We start from the raw sequence: 27,986 nt of genomic DNA, 5'->3' as shown, positions 1-27,986 counted from the left end.
TCTGACCCCCTGTGTATTTCTGATTGGTGGTGCATTTGAGCAGGGTTAGTTCTGTAGTTCAAGAAACTGTTTTTGAGCGATACTCGTGTGCATGATGGAGAAGGAAATGGCACCCCACTCCAGTACTCTTGCGTGGAAAATCCCATGGACGGAGGAGCCTGGTAGGCTGCAGTCCATGGGGTCGCTAAAAGTCGGACACGACTAAGCGACTTCACTTTCACTTTTCAGTTTCCTGCATTGGAGAAGGAAATGGCAACCCACTCCAGTGTTCTTGCCTGGAGAATCCCAGGGACGGGGGAGCCTGGTGAGCTGCCGTCTGTGGGGTCACACAGAGTCGGACACGACTGAAGTGACTTAGCATTAGCATTAGCATGTGCCTGACTCAAGCATAGGCATCCTGTCCTGTCTGGGCGTGGGGAAGCAAGCCTAGACCCATTGTTCACATGGAACAAGCTGGGATTTCCATCAGGGTAAGCAGATACTACTTGGCTTTTAATAAAAGCTTTCCTCTGTGGAAGTCATAGTGCCAGGTACTCTTTATCAGTGTATCCTGACTGAATCCTTACAACTGCTCTATGAAGTAGGTACCGCTTTTCAGGTTGATGAAATTCAGGTTTTTGATCAGGGTCAAACAGCCGATAGCAGAGTTGGACTTAAAGAGCTAGAGCTTTTAGCCATGATGGGGTCCTGAAACATCACAGGTTTAAGGACTCTGGATTCTAGTCCCCAGCCTCTGGTGAGGCTGAGCCTGAGGGCATCTTGCCTGCCTGCTTCACGGTGGTATGGCTTGCTGGGGAGAGAGCAGTGGCTAGGACAGCATTCTTAGCTCTGGGCACAGACCATATGCTGTTCTTTTTCCAGTTGTTGTTGTTGTTTAGTCCCTAAGTCATGTCCGACTCTTTGCAATCCCATGGACCGGCTCCTCTGTCCTTCCCTGTCTCCCACAGTTTGCTCAAATCTATGTGCATTGAGTCAGTGATGCTGTCTAACCATCTCATCCTCTGCCGCCCCTTTTTCCTCCTCTTCTCAATCTATCCCAGCAGCAGGGTCTTTTCCAGTGACTCAGCTCTTTTGTATCAGGTGGCCAATGTATTGGAGCTTAAGCCTCAGTCCATCCAATGAATATTCAGGGTTGGTTTCCTTTAGGTTGACTAGCTTGACCTCCTTGCAGTCCAGGGGATTCTTAAGAGTCTTCTTCAGCACAGTTCAAAAGCATGAATTCTTTGGCACTCAGCCTTCTTTATGGTCCAGTTCTCATATCTGTACATGACTACTAGAAAACTATAACTTTGACTGTATGGATCTTGTCAGCAGAATGATGTTTCTGCTTTTTAATATGTTGTCTAGGTTTGTCATAGCTTTCCAACCAAGAAGCAAGTGTCTTTTAATTCATGGCTGCAGTCACTGTCCACAGTGATTTTGGAGCCCACTAAAATAAAATCTGTCAGTTTCCATTTTTTCCCCATCTATTTGCCATGTAATGGTGTGACTAGATGCCATGATCTTAGTTTTTTGAATGTTGAGTTTTAAGCCAACCTTTTCACTCTTCTTTCACCCTCATCAAGAAGCTCTTTAGTTTCTTTTCACTTTCTGCCATTAGGGTGGTATCATCTGCATATCTGAGGTTGTTGGTATTTCTCCCACAAATCTTGATTCCAGCTTGTGATTCATTCACTTTGGCATTTTGCATGATGTACTCTGCATATAAGTTAAATAAGCAGCGTGACAGTATACAGCCTTGACATACTTCTTTCCCTATATGGAACCAGTTCATTGTTCATGTCCAGTTCTAGCTGTTGCTTCTCGACTTGCGCATGTTTGTTAGGAGACAGGTAAGGTGGTCTGGTACTCCCATCTCTTTAAGAATTGTCCAGTTTGTTGTGATCCACACAGTCAATGACTTTAGCACAATCAATGAAGTAAATTTTTTTTTGAATTCCCTTACTTTTCCTGTGATCCAGTAGATGTTGACAATTTGATCTCTGGGTCCTCTGCCTTTTCTAAAGCCAGCTTGTACATCTGGAATCTCTCGGTTCACATACTGCTGAAGCCTAGCTTGGAGAATTTTGAGCCTTACCTTGCTATGTGAAATGAATGCAATTGTGCCATAGTTTGAAATTTCTTTGGCATTGCCTTTTTTTGGGATTAGAATGAAAACTGACCTTTTCCAGTCCTGTGAACACTGCTGAGTTTTCCAAATTTGCTGACATATTGACTGTAGCACTTTAACAGCATCATCATTTAGGATTTTGCATAGGTCTGCTGGAATTGCATCACCTCCATAAGCTTTGTCCTGTGGATGGAGGAGCCTGGTAGGCTGCAGTCCATGGCGTTGCGAAGAGTCAGACATGACTGAGCGACTTCACTTTCACTTTTCACTTTCATGCATTGGAGAAGGAAATGGCAACCCACTCCAGTGTTCTTGCCTGGAGAATCCCAGGGACGGCAGAGCCTGGTGGGCTGCCATCTATGGGGTTGCACAGAATCGGACACGACTGAAGTGACGCAGCAGCAGCAGCAGCAGCATCATTAGCTGTGTTCTTAGTAATGCTTCCTAAGGTCCACTTGACTTCACATTCCAGGATGTCTGGCTCTAGGTAAGTGACTACACTCCTATCGTTGTGGTTATCTGAGTCATTAAGACCTTTCTTGTATAGTTCTGTGTATTTCCACCTCTTAATATCTTCTATTACGTCCTTACTCCCATTCTTGGATGAAATGTTTCCCCTACTATCTGATTTTTTTGGAAGAGAAATTCTGTTTTTTAGAGAATCTTTCCCATCCTGTTGTTTTCCTCTATTTCTTTACACTTCATTTCAGAACGGCTTCTTATCTCTCCTTGCTTTTCTCTGGAACTCTGCATTCAGTTGGGTATATTTTTCCCTTTTCAGCTCCTCAGACAACCTCTTTGCCTTCTTGCATTTCTTTTTCCTTGGGGTGGTTTTGGTCACTGCCTCCTGTACATTATTATAAACCTCCATATATAGTTCTTTATGCACTCTGCCAGATCTAATCCCTTGAACCTATTCATCACCTTCACCATATAATCATAAGGGATTTGATTTAGGTCATACCTGAATGGTCTAGTAGTTTTCCTTACTTTCTTCAATTTAAGATTAAATTTTGCAATAAGGAGGTCATGATCTGAGCCACAGTCAGCTCCCAGTCTTGTTTTTGCTGACTGTATAGAGCTTCTCCATCTTCAGCTGCAAAGAATATAATCAATCTGATTTCAGTAGTGATCATTTGGTGATGTCCATGTGTAGAGTCATCTCTTGTGTTGTTGGAAAAGAGTGTTTGCTGTGACCAGTGTGTTCTCTTGGCAAAACTCTGTTAGCCTTTGCCCTGCTTCATTTTGTTCTTCAAGGCCAAACTTGCTTGCTACTGCAGGTTTCTCTTGATTTCCAACTTTTGCATTCCATTTCCCATGACGAAAAGGACATCGTTTTTGCTGTTAGTTCTACAAGGTCTTGTAGATCTTTATAGTCAACTTCAGCTTCTCCAGCATCACTGGTTGAGGCAAAGTCATGTTGAGTGGTTTGCCTTGGAAAGAAACCGAGGTCACTGTATTGTTGACTGTGAGGGCTACTCCATTTCTTTTTGGAAAGGAACCGAGGTCACTGTTTTGTTGACTGTGAGGGCCACCTTATTTCTTCTAAGGGACTCTTGCCCACAGTAGTAGATATAATGGTTCCCCGAATTAAATTCACCTATTTCTGTCCACTTTAGTTCACTGATTCCTAAAATGATATTCACTCCTGCCATCTCCTATTGATCGTGTCCAATTTCCTTGATTCATGGACCTAACATTCCAGGTTTCTATGCAATACCACCAGACACATCCACAGTTGAGTGTCGTTTCCGGTTTGGCTCAGCCAGTTCATTCTTTCTGGAGGTATTAATAATTGCCCTTTCTTCTTCCCCCATAGTATATTGGACACCTTCCAACCTGGGGTGCTCATCTTCCAGTATTATGTGTTTTGCTTTTGCATATTGCTCATGGGGTTTTCATGGCAAGCATACTCCTGTGTTTTGCCGTTCCCTCCTCCAGTGGATGACATTTTGTCAGTACACTTCACTATGACCCGCCTGTCTTGGGTGGCCCTGCACAGCATGGCTTATAGCTTCATTGCATTACAAAGCCCCTTCACCAAGACCATGCTGTGATCTATGAAGGGGTTTCTGATACAGGTGTTAAGCAGTCTAGCTTAGTGGTTAAATTGAAAGTGAAAGTTGGCTCAGTGGTGTTTGTTTGCAACCCCATGGACTATACAGTAGAAGTCCATGGAATTCTCCAGGCCAGCCTTTCCCTTCTGCAGGGGATCTTCCCAACCCAGGCGAACCCAGGTCTCCTGCATTATGCATGAATTCTTGACCAGCTGAGCCACAAGGAAAGCCCAAGAGTATTGGAGTGGGTAGGCTATCCCTTTTCCAGTGGATCTTCTTGACCCAGGAATTGAACTGGGGTCTCCTGCATTGCTGGCAAATTCTGTACCAGCTGAGCTATCAGGGGTTTTTCAAGTCAGACATAATCAGGTTCTTCTTGTGATCCTGGGTAATCTTCTTTGCACCCCAACTTTCCTATCTTTGAATGGAATTGTCATAAGCATATATGAGTTTTATTGTCCATAAAGTGCTTTGTATAAATGCTCTTACTAGGAATTAGCCAACAGCTACTGTGTTCAGGGAAGCAGGCAACTTTAAAACACTTGAAGTGTGGCCATCCTGTGACACAGGGCTGAGCCCCTGATTGAACCTGAGAAATCTCTTGGTGCAGAACTGTTTCCCAAAGAAAGAGGTAGACAGTAAAGAAGGGAGCCCAGGGAGCCCATTAGGTAATCAGGGGACCACACTCACCATCAGATCTGTAACTGGCTTGAGACTATCACTTGCTTCAAAGGAAAGGACTGGAATGGAAGGAAGGGATCCAGCCTTCTGGCACTTTCTGACTAATCATCTGTCTAAATTGATTTCCCACTCCTTTTTTTCTTTTTATCTTTTGGGTATGTAAAATGCCTTCAGGTTTCAGCTGGTTCTGCTGTGTCAGGTCATCAAAGATGCTCTCATGTGGAGGGCTTGTAAATGGGTAAATGGATTAGAACCTCTTTGGTAGGTCCATCTGTTCTGTCCCTACTTGAAGGCCTTGGCACCAGGATTTGGAGGAAGCTGGTATAATATAACATCTGTCCAATGGGAGCAGAGGTGAGTGGCCTATGGTAGGTGAGTCAGTCAGAAACCAGGAAATCTTCTTATCGTGCCAGATACCTGGGCTTTCCTCAGCAGCAAGAACTGAGCAGCAAAATCTGGTGAGTCAGCATGTCTGGGAATTAGAGTTGCCAGTCTGTGAGCGTGTGGAATTTGTGTAAGTTTGGGCCTTTTGTTTCTTTCAGCATTTCAGTCTTAGAAACACAGATCTGGAAACCAGAACGTCCATGTGGTATAGTGCTGTTTATTTTGGATAATTTGGCTTGAACAGGTTGCTTCTCATGTATTCTGGTCTTCCAAGAATTAACACCCTTGCCTTTAAAAATTTTAATAAGTTGCACTATGAATTACTAGCTATGCTCTAAAAGCATAAAAAGGCTTCAAAAAACTTACTTGGGTCGGTCATTTTCCACACCAAAACCCTTCTGAAGGGGCTACAGTGTGATTTTGAAACCTAAGTGAAACTGCAAATCCATAAAGGGCATGTATAGTCATGTCTGTCATTTATTCTTTTTGAAGGTGGAGAATGGGACACACCCTGATACAATGTGATTCCAATTAACACAGGAACGATTATGGTCTTCACTTTAAACTTGTACACTCAGAACATACCCTTAGAATTACTTTTGAAAATAACTCTGATTTTATGCAAGTACTATTTGGAGGAAGTAAAGTTCTTTAGCTAAAGTTTAAAGCTTCAACTTTCCATTAAAATACCCTTTTACCCTACTGCCAGTCTCATTAGAGCTTTGAATTTGGATTGTGAAGGTCCATGACTCTAGAGCTGGTGAGACATGGGTCTGACATTGATTTGGTCCACTTCCCTGCTATACTTCCAAGTTTCTATTAACATAATTTCAGAGGCTGCAATTATTATGCTCTGCTGTGCTGTGCTTAGTCACTCAGTCGTGTCCAACTCTTTGCAACCCCATGGACTGTAGCTTGCCAGGCTCCTCTGTCCTTGGGGATTCTCCAGGCAAGAATACTGGAGTGGTTTGCCATGCTCTTCTCCAGGGGATCTTCCCAACCCATAAATTGCACCCAGGTATCCTGCATTGGTGGCTCAGACAGATGGATTCTTTACTGTCTGAGCCACCAGGGAAGCCCAAGAATACCAGAGCAAGTAGGCTGTCCCTTCTCAAGGGGATCTTCCTGAGCCAGGAATTGAACTGGGGTCTCCTGCATTGCAGGCAGATTCTTTAGTTAGCAAAATTTTACAAGCACTAAATTTTAGATGGATCTTCTAGTAGCCTAGTTGAAGGTAAGAATGAGTCTAAGTAGATAAAGTGTCTCCAGAGAAATCACCTCCTTCCTAGCCAAGAAATTTCTAGCAATCTTCCTATAAAACACTTTTTAGTTAAAAATAAGTAAATCACTATGATGTTATGTATTAGTGCAGACTTCTTTTTCATCTAGCTGTTATCCTATCATTTAGAGATTGTATTTGGGTAAATCAGCCCTTCTTTTAAAATGGAGACACCTTCTTAGAAGACTAAGCCTGCATTTAAGCCTTTAGGGCATTCACATTTAGTGTGAACTTGACTTTCCTTCTACATTCTACCTTTCTGAGAGGGGTATTTAGAAAAGAAGCTCAGCGACTGGGACCCTTGGCATGGAATACAGTCCTGGTGGATGGCGCCCATAGGTGGATAGAGTAAGGGTGGAGAAAGGGCTTGCACATTCTTTACCTCATCTTTAGGGCATTATGAAACTATATATAGTTATTTGGGATGTGACCACTCTTTCTCCCTGTTCATCCTACTTAAAAAGAAAATCTGAGAATTTTGACATTAGAGACTAGAAGATGAACCTTTTATTTGTACCTTTGGTGTTAACACAGGTTCAAATAACTTTCTTATGTGATGGCAAATTTGCAAGACAAATTTCCTTTGGAATATTTCTGGCAAACCCATAGTCTTCCTGATGCATTCTGCACATGAATTCTTTGTGATCTATGTTACCTTAAGAATTTTAGGAATTTCCATTATTGGTTCTCCATATGTGTCCTAGCCACTGCATTTCCAAGGTGAAGGTATAGGCTTGTGAGGAAGGTGATGGTGAACTTGGGGTATTTCCACTAGTTCATGGTTGGCTCATTGCAAGAATGGTGTTGCACTGTGCAGTTCCTGGAGGAGAGCTTGCGTACTCTGTCTTCCTGTTCGGTGGTGATTGGTCTTTAATTTTCTTCTAGGTTGGCTGGCTCCTCTGGCTGATGGCATGTTGAGGCACATGGGCCAGTGGCAACGAGGGCATCCAATCCAGAGAGGGCCGCTCTAGAGGCCAGGCCACCAGCATCATGGGCCAGTGTGTCACCAAGTGTAAGAATCCCTCATCAACTCTGGGTAGCAAGAATGGAGACCGTGATCCCAGCAGCAAGTCACATGGTAGGCGGAGTGCAAGCCACCGTGAGGAACAGCTGCCAACCTGTGGCAAGCCAGGTGGAGATATCCTTGTCAATGGGACCAAAAAGGCAGAGGCTGCTCCTGAGGCCTGCCAGCTGCCAACATCCTCTGGAGATGCTGGGAGGGAGCCCAAGTCAAATGCCGAGGAGTCGTCTTTGCAGAGGTTGGAAGAACTGTTCAGGCGCTATAAGGATGAACGGGAGGATGCAATTTTGGAGGAAGGCATGGAGCGCTTTTGCAATGATCTATGTGTGGACCCCACGGAATTTCGAGTGCTGCTTTTGGCTTGGAAGTTCCAGGCTGCTACCATGTGCAAATTCACCAGGTTAGTCACAAATACTTGGTGTCACCAGGTGAATAGAGGAGGAAAGAGAGCACCACTGAGCAGTGGTGCCCAGCTAGGATAGAAGTGGGCACCAACAATCCTTGCCTGAAGTTATAAATCCATGTTGCCAAGCTGCTGTCCCACCCCACTGCTATTTCAGACTTTTTTCTTTCACTCCTTTGTCAGTTCACTTACTTCCTTACTCAGTGTTTATTGTGCACCTATCATGTGTCAGGCATTGAGTGCCACTGGGGATGTGCTTGGGAGAAGGCAGTGGCACCCCACTCCAGTACTCTTGCCTGGAAAATCCCATGGACGGAGGAGCCTGGTAGGCTGCTCTCCATGGGGTCGCTAAGAGTCGGATACGACTGAGCGACTTCACTTTCACTTTTCACTTTCATGCATTGGAGAAGGAAATGGCAACCCACTCCAGTGTTCTTGCCTGGAGAATCCCAGGGACGGGGGAGCCTGGTGGGCTGCAGTCCATGGGGTCACACAGACCCCATTGCTCTCCGAACGATACCCTTAGTCACCCTATGTGCCAATAAGGACAACTGGCCCCGGTTATCAGCTAGTGCGTGCATGCACAGTCACTCAGTCATGTCCAACTCTTTGTGACCCTGTGGACCATAGCCTGCCAGGCTCTTCTGTCTGTGGTATTTTCTGGGTAAGAATACTGGAGTGTGTTGCCATTTTCTCCTCCAGGGGATCTTCCCAACCCAGGGATCGAACCCATATCTCCTGCGTTGGCAGGCTGATTCTTTACCACTGAGCCACCTGGGAAGTCCTGTCAACCCGTAGTTGTGTCCACTGTTATCATCATGCATCCTGATAGAGATTATTTGTGGGAGACAACATGGCAGGGTCACTGCAAGGTATGGTTTGCAGAGCACTGGATTATAAGAAAGAAGAATTGACTTTGAGAACCCCTCTATAAAACTTTTAGTCCCTGGGTAGGTTACTCACAGACCTCAGATGTTATATCTTCAGAACATACAGAATCTCAAAGCACATGATCAGTGTGAGACCATGTTGTAAGCCAGAAGTGTTATATATAGATGTTAAAAAATACACATACAATTTTTGCTTTTTAGTAACAGAACTTTGATTTCTGGTGGCAGTTTCCCCAGGTTCATCCAGAATCTTTGGACTCCAAAAATTTTCCTTGGCAGTAACCAAAAATATTCCAAAACCAAACAACCCCTATAGAATCAAAAGGAAAACAGGAAGACTCCCTCGCCATCTCCAAGGAATGTCTACAGCTTAATCACTGTTGCAGAATGAGAAATGGCATGGAGCAGGAGACTTTGAGTTTAGCTTTAGAAAGATGAATAGATGAATGAATGAACTGTTACCAGCAGCCTACCATGTGCTTGGCACTATCTAGAAGTTGACTTAAACCCTACGAAGTAAGGTAGTATTCTCACCATTTGGCAGATGAAATAGGATTGCAATTAGTAGAGGAGTTGGAGTTCAAATCCCGACAGCCTCATAGTTATGCTCTTATGATACTATATCGCCTCTCAGTAAATGATATCATTTGCAATTATTAATTGTGCCCCTCCTTCCTGTTGCAGGAAGGAATTTTTTGACGGCTGCAAAGCAATAAGTGCAGACAGCATTGATGGGATCTGTGCACGGTTCCCTAGCCTCTTAACAGAAGCCAAACAAGAGGATAAATTCAAGGATCTCTACCGGTTTACATTTCAGTTTGGCCTGGACTCTGAAGAAGGGCAGCGGTCACTGCATCGAGAAATAGCCATTGCCCTGTGGAAACTCGTCTTTACCCAGAACAATCCTCCGGTATTGGACCAGTGGCTAAACTTCCTAACAGAGAACCCCTCGGGGATCAAGGGCATCTCCAGGGACACTTGGAATATGTTCCTTAACTTCACTCAGGTGATTGGCCCTGACCTCAGCAACTACAGCGAAGATGAGGCCTGGCCAAGTCTCTTCGATACCTTTGTGGAGTGGGAAATGGAGCGAAGGAAAAGAGAAGGGGAAGGGAGAGGCGCACTCAGCTCAGGGCCCGAGGGCTTGTGTCCCGAGGAGCAGACTTAGTGGCTCTGTCTCAGGAGCAGCAGCAAGGATCTGCCTGCTGCCCTGCAGTCAACCAAGGAATTGGACCTTTCTGAAAATTACTGAAGATCCGGATATTTTCTACTTTACACCTTTCTCTGCCTTGTATCTGAAAGGGCTCTAAAATGCTGTATCATGTTTTAGGCACTTTCTTCACTTTTGGTTATTTTGGTTATTTCCCTTTTTTGGGGAGGGGTCCCCCAAAATATTTGAACCTGGCTACATGTTGTATATCTTTTTTTTTTTTTTGAAGCCTTCAGATAGAATAAGCCTGCCACTTCTTGCACAAATTAGATTTTTTTTTTTTTGGTGGGGGAGGGTGTAGAGCAGGTAGTAGGAATGGGAGTTAGGTTGAATTATCATTATAAAATGATAGTGCCAGATCTCAGTTTTGCATATTCTTGTTTTTCAGGGCAGGTCTGTACTGTGTGTAGTGCTGTTTACATGGTTGGATTTAGGTTGTAATAATTACTTTTAAAGATTTACAGAGTTGAATTTTGAATTAGCAGTGTTAACTGTTAACCACATTGCATTAATTCCCAGGCGATTTAAGGTTCTTGGAGAGCCAGGGCTGGCCAAGAGCATTTGTAGTCTGGTGACGACCCCCTTTTAAGCTAATTTATCTGAAACTCTTTATTTTTCTCACTTCTTGCTCATTCCTTCTTTGACCTATTGCATTTCATGTTGAGTTTATCCATCAACATGCTGCGCCTGTCAGTCAAGTGAGCAGTTTTGTTAGAACACATTGTACTGAGAACCACTTAAGCATTGAATGCAGAGAAAGCAGCGCTACCTCAGTTTTGCTGGAAGTAGACTTTGATAGTTTTCTTTCTTTGATGAATTTTCTGTATTTTCATGTTGTAAGTGGAAATACGTTTTGTTTTTTTTTTTCATTTGCTTTGGAGCCAAAGTTTCTGTTCCTGGTGGTCGGAAAACTGTGCCTGCCGGCCAACTGACTTGAAGGAAAACTGTGGTATGGAGCTCTGCTTGAATTTTTTTTTTTTTTTTTTTCTTGAGTATCATCAGCTTACTTGTCTGGCAAGTGCAGGAGCCTGGGGTTGACCTGAACTCTGCCAAACAAATACATAAGTGTATTTAATAGTTAAACTTGTGCCCTTTCCCTTCTTGCTGCACCCGTGTTGTCACTTAACCCCCAGAAGTTATTTATTTTCTTCTTTGTTAATGTCAGGCTTATTTGGGGTAATGTGATGACTATTTAGGTTTACATGACCCTCCTCACCTTTTCCTACCCCCAAATATGTATATATACATATATATGTATATATTTTACCTATATAATATATATATATATATACACATATATGTATCTATATTCCTTTGTTTCTTTGCCTGCTAAAACTAGCTATAAAAGGGAGCTGCCTTCAATATACAAAGTATAAGAGTGTCAGGGAGAATCATAATGAAGGCTTTTGAATCTGAATTTAGATCATTTTCATTAAAGATGAATTTTCTCAGTCCTTTCCTCACAAGAGGGAGTCCCAGTTCCCTAGACACCTCCACTGCTTGCTCTGTAAGGCCAGCTTTGGCTAAACTGCCACACAGAAGCTGACTGGTCCTACCTGGTTTTAGTAGAGGGTCCTCTTATTTTTCCATTAAAAAAAAAAAATGTCCTCGTAAAACTGTACTGGAAGGATGGATGGCAGGAACTTGTACCGTTCAGCTTCCAATACTTTGGAACAGATTGAAAAGGGAATTTTTAAATAAAAATTTATAAAAATATTTATACTCTTGAGGCAGTGAGAGTTTGTCTATTAAATATTTGGAGTTTTTCTCCCTCAACTTACCCCCCATCTCCCTCCCAGGTATATGTTTCTTAGCCTGGGCAGGAATTGCTTATTTTGAGTTCTTTTATTACTAACCTATGGCTCTGGGCTCCCATCTTTACAAAGATGATTTAAGGAGTTTCTGCAATGTTTTTGTAAAATTGGTATTGACATAGGGAACATATATATATATTTTTTAATCTGAACCCTGAGAGTTGCCCCTTTTACAGGGCTGGATGGGAAACTAAAGTCAGCCACAGTAGTTAACAATACTGCTGGAAAGCTGATGGGTCCCAGTCCAGATATCTGGCTTTGTTCTAGCCTAAGACACAGGAACCTTGTAGACAGTTTCTGAGGGTCTTAGCATGTTCTGTGGGCTCAGTTGAAGTCAAGGTACCTAGGCTGAGGTATTGAGACTGCCATCTCATCCAGTCAATTTACAACCCCATTTTTCCTCAGTTCTGGATTGGGCAGAGGTTAAGGTTGAAACCTTAACCTAGCAAGCTGCTTCTAGCCAGGTAAGGCTTTTTCTGTCTCAGATCAGAAGGGTGTATGGCAAGGACACAAAATGCTGAGTATCCTAAAGACTCTGGGGGAACTGGATTCCTTCCCCAGCCTATAAGAAAGCATTCCATGCATTAGGTGTGTTATGATGGATTTTTAAAAAAACACTCAGCTTCCTTATCAACAAAAGAGCCATTTAAATATTTTTGGTTATATATTTAATGGTCTGTTTGTTAACAAATGCAAATTAGAAACCTGAAAAGGGAATGGTTAGGGAGGGACTTAGTTTCCTTCCAAGTTTGAGTCTTTGATGCAAGGAATTCAAGCTTAAGCAGTCACGTGGACCAATGCTTGACTTTTTCGTGGCTATAGGAAAAGCAGTTTTCTGCAGAGGGATCCAAGATGGGAGTGTGTGTGTGTGTAGGGTTTGCAGTTACACTTCTGGGAAATGAGAGGTTCCTGTTCCTCTTCACCTACAGATGGGTTTGCTGCTTAATGAGTGAGCAGTAATTGTGTTGAAGAGGTCAATGCATGCCCCTCAGGTAAGCCAGTGCACACTTCACTTTAAACAATAGGATACCAGAGTGGTATGGTGGTGGTGTGGTCAGGGGCAGGATGTGGATGCCATTTTGAAAACAGGCAAATACCAGAGTGACTACAACAAACGGAGTGTGTTGGGAGGTTGTTTTTTGGCAGCAGTTTTGTGTGTGAGCTTCTATGGTATTTCTTTAGCAATTGATTAGAAAGCAATATGAGATGAATTGTGCTTTACCGGTTGCTCTTCCCCTGTACCTGCCAAATGTGACTGTATCACTCTTACCCCTGCCTCCTGTGATGACACTTTGCTGTACTTAGGCTAGTTGTCTCAGCAGTTCTCCCTGCCACATGTGCTCACGTGTGAGTTTGGGTCAAGATTCCATTTCTACCCTTCTGGTAAGAAAAAAAAGTCTAGAGCTACGTAGAGATCCAAATTTCAGCCAAGCCCTCAGGTTCAAGGAAATCCAACAGAAAATGTACAAGGCAGTGTTTTCAATATTAAACTTTGCTAAGGAAGGCACAAACTAGCCTTCCTGGAGAGGAAGAAAGGATTAAGCCTCACATTTATTAGTGGGTCTTAAAACAGTATGGATTTCCCAAGGACTGGTGGTAAAATTCGGTCCTCAGTGTTGGAGCCTGCAGGGTGTGGGACTCCATAGTTCATGTGATGGCTGCAATATAGTATACTATACCAAACTGTATTAAATAGTGATGGGAAATTACTTAGATAAGGATCTGGTATAAAAGTTTAACCAGACAAACCAAAACATCTGTGTTTTGGGCCAAGTTTGGTTTGCATTTAAAGTCAAGTCTTCAGTGCAGTGAGCCCCAAAGGTATAAAGGCTGGAAGAAAGCTGCTGCTAGGTTTGTTTTGCTGTAGTAGCCCACTTTGCCACTCTTCTTGTGTGTCTGGTTAGTGATGACCTGAACATCTTGTTAACTGCGTAACTGACAAAGGTCTTCCCTGGGGGACTCAGCAGTATCTTGTTTAAATGTGTGCGTGTGTGCTAATTGACTTCAGTCATATCCGACTCTGTGTGGCCCTGTGGACTATAGCCAGCCAGGCTCTTCTGTCCATGGGATTCTCCAGGCAAGAATACTGGAGTGGGTTGCCATGCTCTCATCCAGGAGATCTTCCCAACCCAGGGATTGAACCAGCGTCTCTTATGTCTCCTGCATTGGCAGGTGGATTCTTTACCACTAGCACTACCTGGGAAGCTTTTGTTTAAACAAGATGGACTAAAAGGACTATTAAGTCATTAAAGTGTTAATTGGGACTCATTTGAGAACATGTAACATTGATCCTCCTCTTACTCCACAGTTTTCTGAATCATATAGAGGGGTTTCCCGCCCACTCCCCATTCAGAGTTTACACCTTTTTAAGCTGTAATCATTAGCATTTATCCAGGTTAACCTTGACTAGCACTGCCTTACATTGAGGATCTGCAGGTGTTTTTCCTCACTGAAAAACAAAATTGAGTAACCATCAGATTCTGTTTCTGATTCAGGTGCTGGAGTTTATCACATCCTTCTCCCTATTCCTCTCTTTGAAAACTGAGCCTGCTCTTCTACCACCCACCTTCCCTACAACTTTCAGCATAAATCTTGCATATTGCCAAAGGAAGCCATTCAGCAGCTGCTGTGGTTTTTTCCCCCAACGCATTTATTCTGGGAGAAGTGTCTTCCTTCTGACCCTGGTCCTAGCCCCTTGAGTCTGTTATTAATTGCTCTTACCTGTTGCACTAATGAATATGATTCTAGGTTTCAAAGGAGGGATTTGAAGCAATAGGCAAATGGGGCTTGGATAAACTGGTCCTACAAATAAGATACCCTGCCTTATCCCGCTGAGGTGATGAGTCCACTGCTCATGTGACCCTCCACCTTTGTGGATTCCTCTTGGTTTGTGACCAGCGTGTCTGTTTCTTGAAGTTGTACAAACTTGTTGACAAAAGTCAATATTTTGATTTGTATTCTCTGCACTGTTGCACTCTCCAAATGGCTCCTTGAATATTTTTATTAACTTGTTACACACATTATTGTCTACTTTTTTATTTGGAAGGTAACCTGCTGTTGGACTTAATAAATTTGTTTACTTGACTAATGACAGTTCTGCAAGAAACAAAAAACAACCCCCCAAACAAAAAATATCTGTGACTTCATTCTGGGGTGAGCTTTACCCACCAGGAGCCTCTTCCAACATAATGGATGGCAGATCCTGTGCTTTGGAAAACCGTCCAGATCATACAGGATCCCCAGCTACAAAAACGGATGTTGATCTCCCACTCACCAAGCTTAACGGCTTTTCAAGTCCCAGTACTTATAGGCAAGAAGCAAATGCGTCCTCACAGGGCCACTACCTAACAGTCTTACCTTATCAACTGATGTGGATTCCCATGAAGAATAAAAAGTGAATTAGAACTCTTTAATAGTTGGCTCCTAATATCTACTAGGTTGGCAGTGATTAAGGCAAGGAGGCAAGCTGAAAACTGTCAGGTGCTACTGTTCTGTGATCTTTGGCAAATTAGTGAAATTCTGAGTTTCCTTTTAGTCATCTGTAAAATCAAGAGACTATTATTTTTATCAATGTTAGGATTTAAAAGAACATCCATGATTATTAAGCACCTAAGACACAAAAGTTTAAGGTTTCCAAAGGCTGTTAGGTAATGCAGGGAATCCAGATAATAGGAGGATTGGAATGGTCACATATGACCTTTCAAAAGTCACTGCCTTTCTTGGGGACTCAACTTCGCTATGCCATATTGGTAGGATGGTGGGCTTAGAATAACATAGTCCCTAATGGCTCCCTCTGGCTCTTACATTCTAGAAGTCTAACTGTGGTAGACGTTGTTTAGTCACTAAGTCGTGTCTGACTCTTGCGACCCCATGGACTGTAGCCTGCCAGGCCCCTCTGTCCATGGGATTTCCCAGACAAGAATACTGGAGTGGGTTGCCATTTTCTTCTCCAGCAGATATTCCCAACCCAGGGATTGAAACTGCTTCTCCTGCATTGACAGGTGGATTCTTGACCATTGAGCCATCAGGAAATCTAGGGGATGACTTTTTCCTCACTTAAAAAATGTACTTATTTTCCCAGTTGGCTCTTGAGCTTGTGTCTTCTTTGGCTGTTTGAGTTAATGAGCCCAGCCAGGGCCTTACAAATAAGAGGTATGAGAAATAATAAAGTGAAGATTACTGATTTGGGTGCCTGTATAGAATATGGGGCCATTTATTCAAAGTGTTGTCATGGTGATATATCGCTAAAAACCAATTTTTGACTAGCTAAGGGATAAGCAACTAACAGTATTACCAGATAAGTATGTGGAATGGTATACTGAAAGTAGTTCTGAGGGTTCAGAGTACTGTAGTCACCTCAGCGCTGGCTTCTTCCCCTCAAATACAGCTGCCAAAGTACATGGCTGGGTTAGCTTTGGAAGTCATTCTCTAACTCTGGATTTTGACCTAGACCCTAAGGGTTAGTCTGCCTGGAAGTTAAAGCAAGGGAGCCAGCCTAACCTCTCCCTCCTCCTTTGCTATGACTTTCAAGGATACCCTCTCTCATGAAAGCTATAAGGCTCTTATATGGGTTTAACATTCTTCCTATGTAATATTCCTTGATTCTCTTCTTACCTTGTGGGATGCTGGGAAAGTTAGTGAAATATGGCAGCAATGCAGTCAGCAGCAGAGCAAGCATCTAACTCTATAATGTTTTGTAATCCATGCTGATGAGGACTCTGGGCCCATGTTTATCTGGGGTGTTGCTGCTGAGAAGGTGAGTGTATAATACAGAGCTCCAAATGATACGGTACTAGTGTGAGACAAGACAAAAGACACAGACACAAGGCTCTTGAATACACAGACTACAGTAAAGCCTCCTTTACTGTATAAGTAAAGATAGGTAATTGGATAAAACCTAAATATTTGGTGAAAAGTTACCTATGCCAAAATAAGTTCTAGGAGGAAGAAAGGTAATGTGTAAAAAATTAAATCATTTAAAAAATATATGTAATATAATCAGTGGATATTATCTCTGGATCAGTCAAAACTTTTTACGCATAAAAGCAAATAGAAAAATATCATTATAGACAAGAACAGCCTTCTAAACCTCTTAAAAAACTAGAAACATTTTTGCAATAATTGACAAATGAACACTACATTTGTAAAGAACTTAAAAATTCAGAATGGAAAATTCATTATGGAAAAGACAACAGAAACATGGGCAAAGGATATGGACAACTCTAAAAACAAATTGGCCAAAAGCTTCTGGAAAAAATAGTAGATGACAATCTAAAGGGTATTCGAATAAATAGATTTTAAATCCTAAATTAAACCTAAAATGAAAAACTTCTAAATCTATCAAATTGTCAAAGATTTGAAAAAATGCTAGCAAACAAGGTAAAAACTTTTCTGGAATTAAACCTTCAGTGGTTCATACTTCAGCCCAATTAAATTCACTTCTAGGAATTTTTCCTCAAGAAATAATTATCTGCCAAAGATGTGCAAGGATATGATTGGCAGCATCATTTAGGGACAACTTGGGACTGGTTTAGAAATTATGGCACACATCAGCATGTTGGAATATTATGCCGCTATTAAAAACTGCTTTTGAATAGAGGAAAATGTATGATTGTAAAATAGTGGTCTGGTGGGATTAGGTATGATTTTAACTTCTGGATTTTTCAAGTTTCCATTAATGGGTTTTCTTTATAACAAAGAATTTACAAAATGGGTGACAAAAGGAAATGAAAATAACATGGCTGAGTGGTTTTACTAAACAACCCCATATGGGTGAGGAGGCTAGAAAGTTTGGGAGTAGTATGTTCAAAGCCTAAACCAAGTATTCTGTGAAAATCCTTTGAGTTGCTTTTTTCCCCCAAATGAGAAGTTGCTTCTCTAGCAGCTGCCTTGGCAGCTCAGCAGTGGCTGCCTAGAAGGGTGTGGGAGGAAAAATGCACAAACGCACTTATGAATGGAATGTGTTTTGCAAGAGGCCAAGTTGGCAGCTTTGGCTTCCAAAAGGTGGGAGCAGCAGAAAGAACAATGTGTGCAGACTGGAGCCTCAAGAGACTTTATAGTCTGGGCCTATCTCTGCAGAGTTCTAGAGTTGGGGGCCCATGGGGAAACTTCACCCTGCCCATCGAGAAAAAGGAAAGCCTTGGCTGTCCCTAGGAGCAAAGGGAGTGCTCTTGGCACAGGGAGCCTTGATCTGCTCTGTGAGTCTGCAGTTCAAAGATGATCCTCAATAAAATGTAGGGTTTCCCTAATTTAATTCTCAAAACCACCTTATGAAGTAGGTAATTATGTTGCCATCTTTAAAATGAGGGAACAGAGTTCCCTGGTGGTCTAGTGGTTAAGATTCTGCACTTTCACTGCTGTAGCCTGGGTTCAATCCCTGGTCAACCCTCTTTGGGGAACTGTCAAGCTGTGTGCTGTGGCCAAAATGAAAAAAAATTTTCAATGAGGAAACTGAGGCTCAGAGAGGGAAAATAATTCATAACATATTCCACTACTCATCTTTTTTCACAAACTGAATTTTTGAATATTCATATCCTTAAAAGTAGATACATCCTCATTTTACAGAGCTGTGGGAATGGGCTCAAACAAGGTTAAGTGACTGGCCCAGCAGCAGAGCTGAAGTGCCAACCTTCAGGCAGACTTTTATTTTGTGTCTCAGGACTGGAGTCTCAGAGGTAAACAGCAGCTAAACTCCCACAGCTTTGGAGTTCTGCAGTAGGAAAGAATCCAGCAACACTGTTTCAAGATGTTCTCAAGGCCTTGCAGCTGAGATCAGCAGTCCACCTAGGGAATTTACAAGGGAACTTCAAATGGTAGTATCTCAATCCAAAATCAAGCTCTTCAGTTCTGGCTTCTGGTTCCCAACTTCCAGATCTTGTGGAAGTTGCATTTAAAGGATTAAACATGGACTCAAATGCCCAAACTTAAGAGTTAATTTTAAGTAAATTATTTTTTTCTGATTATAAAACAAATATGTGCTGATTTAAAAAAACAAACCAGCCTACTTTCAAAAAAGCATTTGGTAAAATTGAATCTGCCAGTCCCACCAGCCAGAGATAAAAACTGTTCATATTTTGCCATATAGCCTTCCAGGTTTTGTTCCAAACCTATGCATATCTTTTTTCTACTCAACTGTACAGACTATTCTGTAACTCTCCATGCATTATACAACCTATGATATACTATGAATGCATAATCTCATCTTCACAACAATCCTGTAAGATATATACCATTGTTATGTACCAAGCACAGAGGTGTTAAATAATTTATTCAGGTTCACACAACTAAAAGTAGGAAAGCTGGAATTCAGAGTCAGGTAGTCTGGATCCAGAGGTCTGCTGTTGCTTGTAGATCTTTCACTAGATTTTATTTACACACCATAGTTTTTAAAGGATAGAATTCCACTGAATAACCCTTTAGCATCTCCTCCATACGTGTTTTTGAGAAACTATCTTGTTACTGTAGGGTAATACTCCAGGAGTAGAACTGCTGGGTCCTAGGGTAGGGAGCAATTTACAAAGTGTTTTGGAATGATACTGCTGGACAGATGAGTTCATCTTTTCAGAAGGGCAGCTGGTATCAGCTATCAGTTTTGGAACTGTGTGTGCCTGTGCCCATGTCCTTCCCAACACAGAATGTTGATAATTTGAAAATTAATATTTTAAAAAGCAAAGGTTTTTTTATTGAAATTGAAGCTTCTAAGTTAGGACTGCTGGTGTTGGAGGCACCTACTGGTAAAGGTAACACTGCAGTCACTCTGGAAGGGAGCGTTCCTAAAAATTGAACTGTAAGAGGGTTTCCTGGTTTGGTTAAAAGCTGAGTCTTCTATTTTCCTCTGTGGACCTGCCAGATTTTCAGTCAGCCTTTTTCTTTCAATTTTATAACAGTCATTCAATAGAAAGTAGTTTGCCTTACAGAAATTTGCTTCACAGATGTTACAACTTTGACAAACCACATACTGTCTGGGTTTTCTCTTCCTGGTTTCCTTACTTATATACAGTATACCGTTTAATAGGAGTGCTACATAAATAAGCACCTGCTAGAATACTTGTATATAAACCCACTGACACCAAAGTACAAACTGGTAGCCTCCCCTCAAAGATGAGGTTTTAATTTTAGGTATTTATTGAAAATTTGTACATGCCATATAAATGGACTAGACTCTTAAGTGAGTACAATGTTTCCACAAACTGTCTGCTATATAGAGACGTCTGGCAGCCTGTGGAGTGCCTGCAGCCTGACCACATTTTCTGCCATTGCCCACAAGGGATTAAGAAATGACACCCGGAAGGTGGTGGGCAGACTCACAAACACATGTTTGTGGAATGGTGCTTTCCTCTTCATCTTTTATTCCCATCAGTCCTAGGCCAGAGAGCGATCCATGAGTGCTGTAATGGAGGAGCAGTAGACAGTTAACCATTCATTCAACCCTGTTGACAAAAAGTAAGGTAAAGGATAAAGGGTTTTTTTGTATGTGTGTGTGCCATGGGGGTGAGGGCCAGGTAGGCAGACAGCCTATGGAAAGCTGCCTGCTGAAAATAGTTCAATGGAAAGAATACTGACTAGTCCCAGATGCCCAGAATCAAATCACTGCTCTGCCACTTAACAGATGTGAGGCACATCTCAACTAAGGGTGAATGATCTCAAACTCAGTTTCTTCAACGATAAAGAAATATTAAATATTTAAATTACTATCTCACAGGGCTTTGGGAAGGACTGTAGACTATACCAGCTAACATATTAATGTAGATGGAGCACTTACTGCAACTAAAGCAGTAAGAACGGTAGATGTGTCCTCATTTACTCCTCCCAAACAGCTAATGTACCTTGAGTAGGTACTGCTGTAGATAACAACAGACTGTCATCAGAATCCTTTTAAACTGCTGTTAGAATGTTGTTTTGCTAAAACTACTTCTGTAGCACCTATCACATGCCACGCACTACTTAAAAATGTTAACTTTTAATATGTTGTGAAACACCTAGCATATTGCTTAGAATTTAGGAGTCACCTGATATATTTTAGTTTCCTACGACCTCATAGTGAATACTCATGGAATTGGGTGAAAGGGCTGAGGTGCTCTCCAAGGCGGAGGAGGCAGAAATGAGCAAAGACAAACACGGAATCTGTCTCCACCTAATGTCTGAACTTAAGCTAACAAGCCACAGGCCTTTTGAGTATGGAGAACTGGAGTTCTGAGTGCTGGAGAGTGGCTCTGAAATTAGAGACAATCATAATTCAAATACAGTAAAGAATCCGCTTGCAATGCAGGAGATCAGGGTTCGATCCCTGGGTCGGGAGAACGGAATGGCAACCCACTCCAGTAATCTTGCCTGGAGAATCCCATGGACAGAGAAGGCTGGTGGGTCCATGGGGTCACAAAGAGACATGACTGAGCGAGTAACAGTTTACACTTAATAATTCAAGTATTAATTGTGCACTTACAAGCTGTTGTAACCTTAAGCAAGGTGCTTAACCTGAGCCTTTTCCTCATCTTGTTAAAATGGAGATGCAATAACCTTAACCAAAACTGCATGTAAAACACTTAGCACTACTTGACATTTATTAAGGGTTTGATGAATTACAGCAATTATTAAGAGCTGAGTCAAGCTCCCACCATGAGGGAAAACCTTCAACTCTCCTTGCTACTCCTTCCTGAGCCACTTTTACTGTTTCTCAAGTGTTATCTGCTGGCATCATGGAGACACTGCACAGAAAAGGCCACAAGCAGTCAGTCACACAGAAGGCTTATAGCTCGGGGAAATAACATACTCCTGCTGCTGGCTACAGATCATTATGACTACAGAAATGAGAGTGTAACTTTTGAAACAAAGGACCAACATCAGGTTTTGTTACTACAGGATTTGCTGTTTCCAGTTTTCTCCTGACTTGTCAAACATGCCTTTGGGACCTTTTTGCTTTTTTGCTCCCTGACCCAGTGTTCCCACCTCTAAGGCCTCATCCCCTGAGAATATCCCAACCACTTCTAGAAGAAGAAAGCTTTGACCCTCTCTTGGCTTAGTTTACCTACACAATGGGGGTAGAATACTTACAAGCTAAGTATTCTACTTGGTACATGAAGATTTGCCTATTTTACCTCAACCTCCATAGCACTTGCTCTGAGAAGTTTTGTCCAGGCAAGTTCAAGTTTGCCCCTTTTAGAGACCAAACTGTTAACCAAAAAGCTTTTTTTCTCTTTGGCAATTGTGGGTCACTTTTTAACCTCTTAACTGTTAAGTCTACCTATAAGCCTGTTTAAAGTGTATCAGTCCAAGATTTTTTTTTTTTTTTTTGCTGTAAACATCTAGTAATTATTTCTGTTTCTCAGAGACAGTAATTCTTATAAGCTACCCAGCAGGAAGCCTGTTTCACTAGGCTTCCTAATACATATTATAAGAATTTTATGACAGGAAATTAACTTCTGATCCAGGATTCAAGGCCTGAGGCATTCATTCATGTTTCACTACCTGGAACTCTGGGCCTGTGAAATAATCCTAGAATGTCAGAATTTTAAGGGACTTATTAGAAATAATACAATCCAGTGATTTTCAAACTGCTTATTTCAAAAGAGCCACTGCCCTCTTTCCCTCCTCCCCCAATACACATATTCATTCATATACCTACTCACCCATTTCAGAACTGCTCATCTTTATGCCTCAGTAAAGATTTAACATCAAAATTTTTCTCTTTAATAAAGGGTTTTATAGTTTAAAGAACTGATCCCTGGTGGCTCAGTGGTAAAGAATCTGCTTGGAATGCAGGAGACCCGGGTTTGCTCCCCAGGTTGGGAAGATCCCCTTGAGAAGGGAATGGCAACCCACTCCAGTATTCTTGCCTGGGAAATTACATGGAGCCTGGTGGGCTACAGTCCATGGGGTTGCAAAGAGTCAGACATGACTGAGCTATTAACACTTTCATTTTTACAGTTTAAAGTATTTGAAAATTACTGACTTATTTTAAATCCCTCATCTTACCAAAGGGAAATAGATCCATAATAGGAAGGTGGCTTGGCCACTACTTGTCAGAAAAGTTAAGTGATACAGCTGGGACTAGACCCAGAATCCTGCTTCACCACTCCTTAGGCTTAGAATCAACAAAACAGGCCCTATCTCTTAAAAGTTAATAGAACTGGTAAAGGGGGAAAGGGCAGGGAAGATAGGAACACATTCCTTATATGTGGGAAAGGTAGGCTCTGGTCACATCTGAGCCTGTACCTTGCCTAGAAGTTGACCATTTTTTACTCAAGTGCCTCTTGTTCTAGAGAGGCTGCAGGATCTAAGATCTCTGCCTTTAAACTGGGATGAGCCATCTCTCTGAGGGACCACAAAATGTAGTTATAGAAGAGCAAATACATGTAAAATAGGAATACAATAACCTATCTCTTAGCACTGTGAGAGTTAAAGAGATGATTCATTTCAGTCTTCATTTATGTGCCTGGACATCAACCAAAGGCCTTTCTCCAATAAAAACTTAAGTCCAGAGGTCAGAATCATGAAGGAACAACCCTTCAGTCCTTACCTCTTGGTTCCTGGCAGCAAGATTAGGCAGAGGGTGCCTGGGCACAGGTTGTGGTAGAGCTTTTCTATCTTCCGGCCCCAGTGCCAGGCAGCTATCTTTGGATGGTCCACGTTCAGCATCTAGGATCAAAGCCAGATATAGACACTCAGCCAGGGTACCCAATGCTCACTTTTGGACAGATGGCAACATTCCTCCTCAGGCTCCCAGGAAAGGCTCTGTTCAAATCCTCAGTGTGAAGCCAGAATCTATACTATAGGGTTCCCGGCCCATCCCAGCATCCCCAGGCTTTCAAGTCAGTTTAGGACAGCTACTGTCCTTTCCTCCAGATGGATCTTCCAGGGCCCTGAGTTAGGGAAACCAAATCACTAAGGAGAGCTCTAGTCTGGCCTCTGCTATTAAGCATATCTGTGACCTGGGCAAGTCATTCACGAGCTCTCATCTCTATTTCTCATCTGCTAAATGTGGGACTTGAGACTAGGGCAGAGTTTCCCAAACTTAAGCCACTCACCTCCTATCTTCACCCTTCTGTTGGATATTCCCTAATGGTTTTCTTTAAAGTGAATCAATTTCCTCCTTAGCTTCATCTAAGTAATACTAGGGATCCCTGGGGGCTCAGATGGTAGAGTCTTCCTGCAATGCAGGAGACACAGGTTCAATTCCTTCTCCCTAGAGAAGGAAATGGCAATCCACTCCAGTCTTCTTGCCTGGAAAATCCCATGGATGGAGGAGCCTGGCAGGCTACATACCATGGGGTCACAAAGAGTTGGACACGACTGAGGGACTTCACTTTCACTTTAAAAATAATACTATCCATGTAATCATAGGTTCAATGTGGTGGTTGTTACCTTAAATAAATATTAGAAAAAAAAGTTCATAACTAAAAAAAGGTGAAAAATGAGGTCCACCTACGACCACCAAAAATCATCTTGTGTATATATACACTGCAGGAAACCTTAGATCACTTAAGACTGGTCCAGCTCTCCAACTTCCTGTATCAACCCCTCAAAATCCCTTGGAGAGCCACCTCGAAAACTTGATTTTAGCAAGTTTGGAGGAGACAAAGTATGAGATATCTTGGAGAAAGAAAGGTGTGTCCAGGGCTGGAAGAAGCTGGAGAGTGAAGTTAAGTGCCAGGAATCTCATGACTAATTTCCATAAATATCAGAAGGCCAACACCAAGACCAAGAAAACTAAAGTATCTAGCTACCTTTCCCCTCAAGCCCCAGGATACAGTCATTAACTCACTCACCTGCCAGGCCTCCTGCTCTGAAGGGGGAGGTATGACACGAACCCCTGGTAGCCTTGATTCGCGAGCTAAGCCCCTGAGCCAGGCATGGAGGTGCCTGGGGGTTAGGGCATGCCTGCCTCTCAGCTTCCAGTCCTTGCCCGTGAGAATGTTGAGGGCCCTCTGGGCACTGCCAAATGTTTTGAACCCTGAAAACAACAATACTCTGTTCTGTTATTAAGGACCAAAAAGAAGAAACCAAAAACAAAACTGATCACCATCCGAGTTAGAGCTCACCCGGAGCCAAGGAAGAAGGACAAAATCAGGAGACGCTGACCTGATCCAGCCCAGGAGAGCCTATTTGGTGAATGTTTCCTTTTTCTGACCTCATGGTATCACCATCTTTAATCTCCTTCCCCAAGGCTATATTTGGTGGCATAGACTTACTCAAGAAACAATATCCTTTCTGCTTTCCACTTTTAAGATCTTTAGGCAAGATCATAGCTTCCAGGCCCAGGAAGATGCTACAGTGTTGCAACAGGTGTTCTTTGAAGGTTTCACTCACTCCAGACAGGTATATAGTACCACGGTTCTCAGAATCTTGTTCCAACTCATTCACAAGGGTGTCACAATCAAGGGTGAGTTCTGTCACAGGCCTCTGCACCTAACCAAGGAAAGATGGCATTAGTGCTAAAAAAGTCACTACTTCAATCCCCAGGCCTGTTACATACTAGCAAGTAACTTAATTCTTCAGTTTCCTTATCTATATACAGAGGCTAATGATAACTGCCCCAAAGAACTACGGTAGTAACTTACATAGTAGATAAATAAATAAAAATGTAAATATTTTTGTGTAAATAATACTCCCTTACCTTTCCTTTTCACCCCAACACCTGCAATGGAAATCAGTTCTCTGCCATCTACACCAATGAAATTCTGGTTTAATTACATAAGAAACATCAAGATACCATTGATTTCCCTGAAAGCTAAAGGGCAACCATAAAACAAACAAACCATTTAGATCTAAGTAGTGATAGAGAGTCCAAGGTAAGAGAAACCCAAGTAAGATGGTAGGTGTTGCAAGAGGGCACTGGAAGGCAGACACACTGAAACCATAATCACAGGAAACTAGCCAATCTGATCACATGGACCACAGCTTTGTCTAACTCAATGAAACTAAGCCATGCCGTGTGGGACCACCCAAGACGGACGCGTCATTGTGGAGAGGTCTGACAGAATGTGGTCCACTGGAGAAGGGAATGGAAAACCACTTCAGTATTCCTGCCTTAGGAACCCCATGAACAGTATGAAAAGGCAAAATGATAGGATACTGAAAGAGAAACTACCCAGGTCTGTAGGTGCCCAATATGCTACTAGAGATCAGTGGAGAAATAACTCCAGAAAGAATGAAGGGATGGAGCCAAAGCAAAAGCAATACCCATTTGTGGATGTGACTGGTGATAGATGCAAGATCCGATGCTGTAAAGACCAATATTGCATAGGAACCTGGAATGTCAGGTCCATGAAACAAGGCAAATTGGAAGTAGTCAAACAGGAGATGGCAAGAGTGAACGTCGACATTCTAGGAATCAGCGAACTGAAATGGACTGGAATGGGTGATAACTCAGATGACCATTATATCCACTATTGTGGGCAGGAATCCCTTAGAAGAAATGGAGTAGCCATCATGGTCAACAAAAGAGTCTGAAATGCAGTACTTGGATGCAATCTCAAAAATGACAGAATGATATCTGTTCGTTTCCAAGGCAAACCATTCAATATCATGGTAGTCCAAGCCTATGCCCCAACCAGTAATGCAGAAGAAGCTGAAGTTGAACGGTTCTATGAAGACCTACAAGACCTTTTAGAACTAACACCCAAAAAAGATGTCCTTTTCATTACAGGGGACTGGAATGCAAAAGTAGGAAGTCAAGAAACACCTGGAGTAACAGGCAAATTTGGCCTTAGAATACGGAATGAAGCAGGGCAAAAACTAATAGAGTTTTGCCAAGAAAATACACTGGTCATAGCAAACACCCTCTTCCAACAACACAAGAGAAGACTCTACACATGAACATCACCAGATGGTCAATACCAAAATCAGATTGATTATATTCTTTGCAGCCAAAGATGGAGAAGCTCTATACAGTCAGCAAAAACAAGACCAGGAGCTGACTATGGCTCAGATCATGAACTGCTTATTGCCAAATTTAGAATTAAATTGAAGAAAGTGCGGAAAACCAGTAGACCATTCAGGTATGACCTAAATCAAATCCCTTATGATTATAGAGTGGAAGTGAGAAATAAATTTAAGGGACTAGATCTGATAGACAGAGTACCTGATGAACTATGGACGGAGGTTTGTGACACTGTATAGGAGACAGGGATCAAGACCATCTCCATAGAAAAGAAATGCAAACAAGCAAAATGGCTGTCTGGGGAGGCCATACAAATAGCTGTGAAAAGAAGAGAAGTGAAAAGCAAAGGAGAAAAGGAAAGATATAAGCATCAGAATGCAGAGTTCCAAAGAATAGCAAGGAGGGATAAGAAAGCCTTCCTCAGTGATCAATGCAAAGACATAGAGGAAAACAACAGAATGGGAAAGACTAGAGATCTCTTCAAGAAAATTAGAGATACCAAGGGAACATTTCATGCAAAGATGGGCTTGATAAAGGACAGAAATGATATGGACCTAACAGAAGCAGAAGATATTAAGAAAAGGTGGCAAGAATACACAGAAGAACTGTACAAAACAGAGCTTCATGACCCAGATAATCACAATGGTGTGATCACTGACCTAGAGCCAGACATCCTGGAATGTGAAGTCAAGTGGGCCTTAGAAAGCATCACTACTAACAAAGCTAGTGGAGGTGATGGAATTCCAGTTCAGCTCTTTCAAATCCTGAAAGCTGATGCTGTGAAAGTGCTACACTCAATATGCCAGCAAATTTGGAAAACTCAGCAGTGGCCACAGGACTGGAAAAGGTCAGTTTCCATTCCATTCTCAAAGAAAGGCAATGCCAAAGAATGCTCAAACTACCGCACAATTGCACTCATCTCACATGCTAGTAAAGTAATGCTCAAAATTCTGCAAGCAAGGCTTCAGCAATACGTGAACCGTGAACTTCCAGATGTTCAAGCTGGTTTTAGAAAAGGCAGAGGAACCAGAGATCAAATTGCCAACAATCGCTGGATCATGAAAAAAGCAAGAGAGTTCCAGAAAAACATCTATTTCTGCTTTATTGACTATGCCAAAGCCTTTGACTGTGTGGATCACAATAAACTGTGGAAAATTCTGAAAGAGATGGGAATACCAGACCACCTGACCTGCCTCTTGAGAAACCTGTATGCAGGTCAGGAAGCAACAGTTAGAACTGGACATAGAACAACAGACTGG

At 42.3% G+C, this 27,986-nt stretch overlaps 2 protein-coding genes and 1 non-coding gene across 20 annotated transcripts in view; 2 read left to right on the top strand and 1 right to left on the bottom strand.

The window, feature by feature from the left end:
• The window catches only part of DCUN1D3 (defective in cullin neddylation 1 domain containing 3), a 60,193-nt gene extending 44,931 nt beyond the window's left edge, over window positions 1-15,262 (top strand). For 10 of the 12 annotated variants that reach the window (XM_059881182.1, XM_024984690.2, XM_005224704.5 and 7 more), the window contains 2 exons: window positions 7,397-7,932; window positions 9,510-15,262. In XM_059881182.1, coding sequence (XP_059737165.1) covers window positions 7,502-7,932; window positions 9,510-9,993 — 915 coding nt within the window. In that variant the 5' untranslated portion in view covers window positions 7,397-7,501 and the 3' untranslated portion in view covers window positions 9,994-15,262. The remainder of the gene's footprint in view (window positions 1-7,396; window positions 7,933-9,509) is intronic. The other 2 variants (XR_009492787.1, NM_001015518.1) reach the window with 2 other exon arrangements.
• The window catches only part of REXO5 (RNA exonuclease 5), a 70,021-nt gene continuing 52,869 nt past the window's right edge, over window positions 10,835-27,986 (bottom strand). For 4 of the 7 annotated variants that reach the window (XM_059881373.1, XM_005224750.5, XM_005224751.5 and 1 more), the window contains 4 exons: window positions 25,037-25,253; window positions 24,614-24,798; window positions 23,365-23,483; window positions 19,951-20,236 (listed from right to left, as the gene is read on the bottom strand). In XM_059881373.1, the coding sequence (XP_059737356.1) occupies window positions 20,119-20,236; window positions 23,365-23,483; window positions 24,614-24,798; window positions 25,037-25,253 (639 nt within the window). In that variant the 3' untranslated portion in view covers window positions 19,951-20,118. 7 annotated transcript variants of the gene reach the window in all.
• Window positions 11,639-11,711, top strand: MIR2384 (microRNA mir-2384). Its single transcript, NR_031243.1, has one exon. It is a non-coding gene; the product is annotated as a microRNA mir-2384 (primary transcript).

Source organism: Bos taurus, chromosome 25, assembly GCF_002263795.3.
Source record: "Bos taurus isolate L1 Dominette 01449 registration number 42190680 breed Hereford chromosome 25, ARS-UCD2.0, whole genome shotgun sequence".
In the NCBI taxonomy this organism is placed as follows: Eukaryota; Metazoa; Chordata; class Mammalia; order Artiodactyla; family Bovidae; genus Bos; species Bos taurus.
The sequence above is the reverse complement of the archived record's forward strand: the minus strand, read 5'-3'. Positions and strand labels throughout refer to the sequence as shown.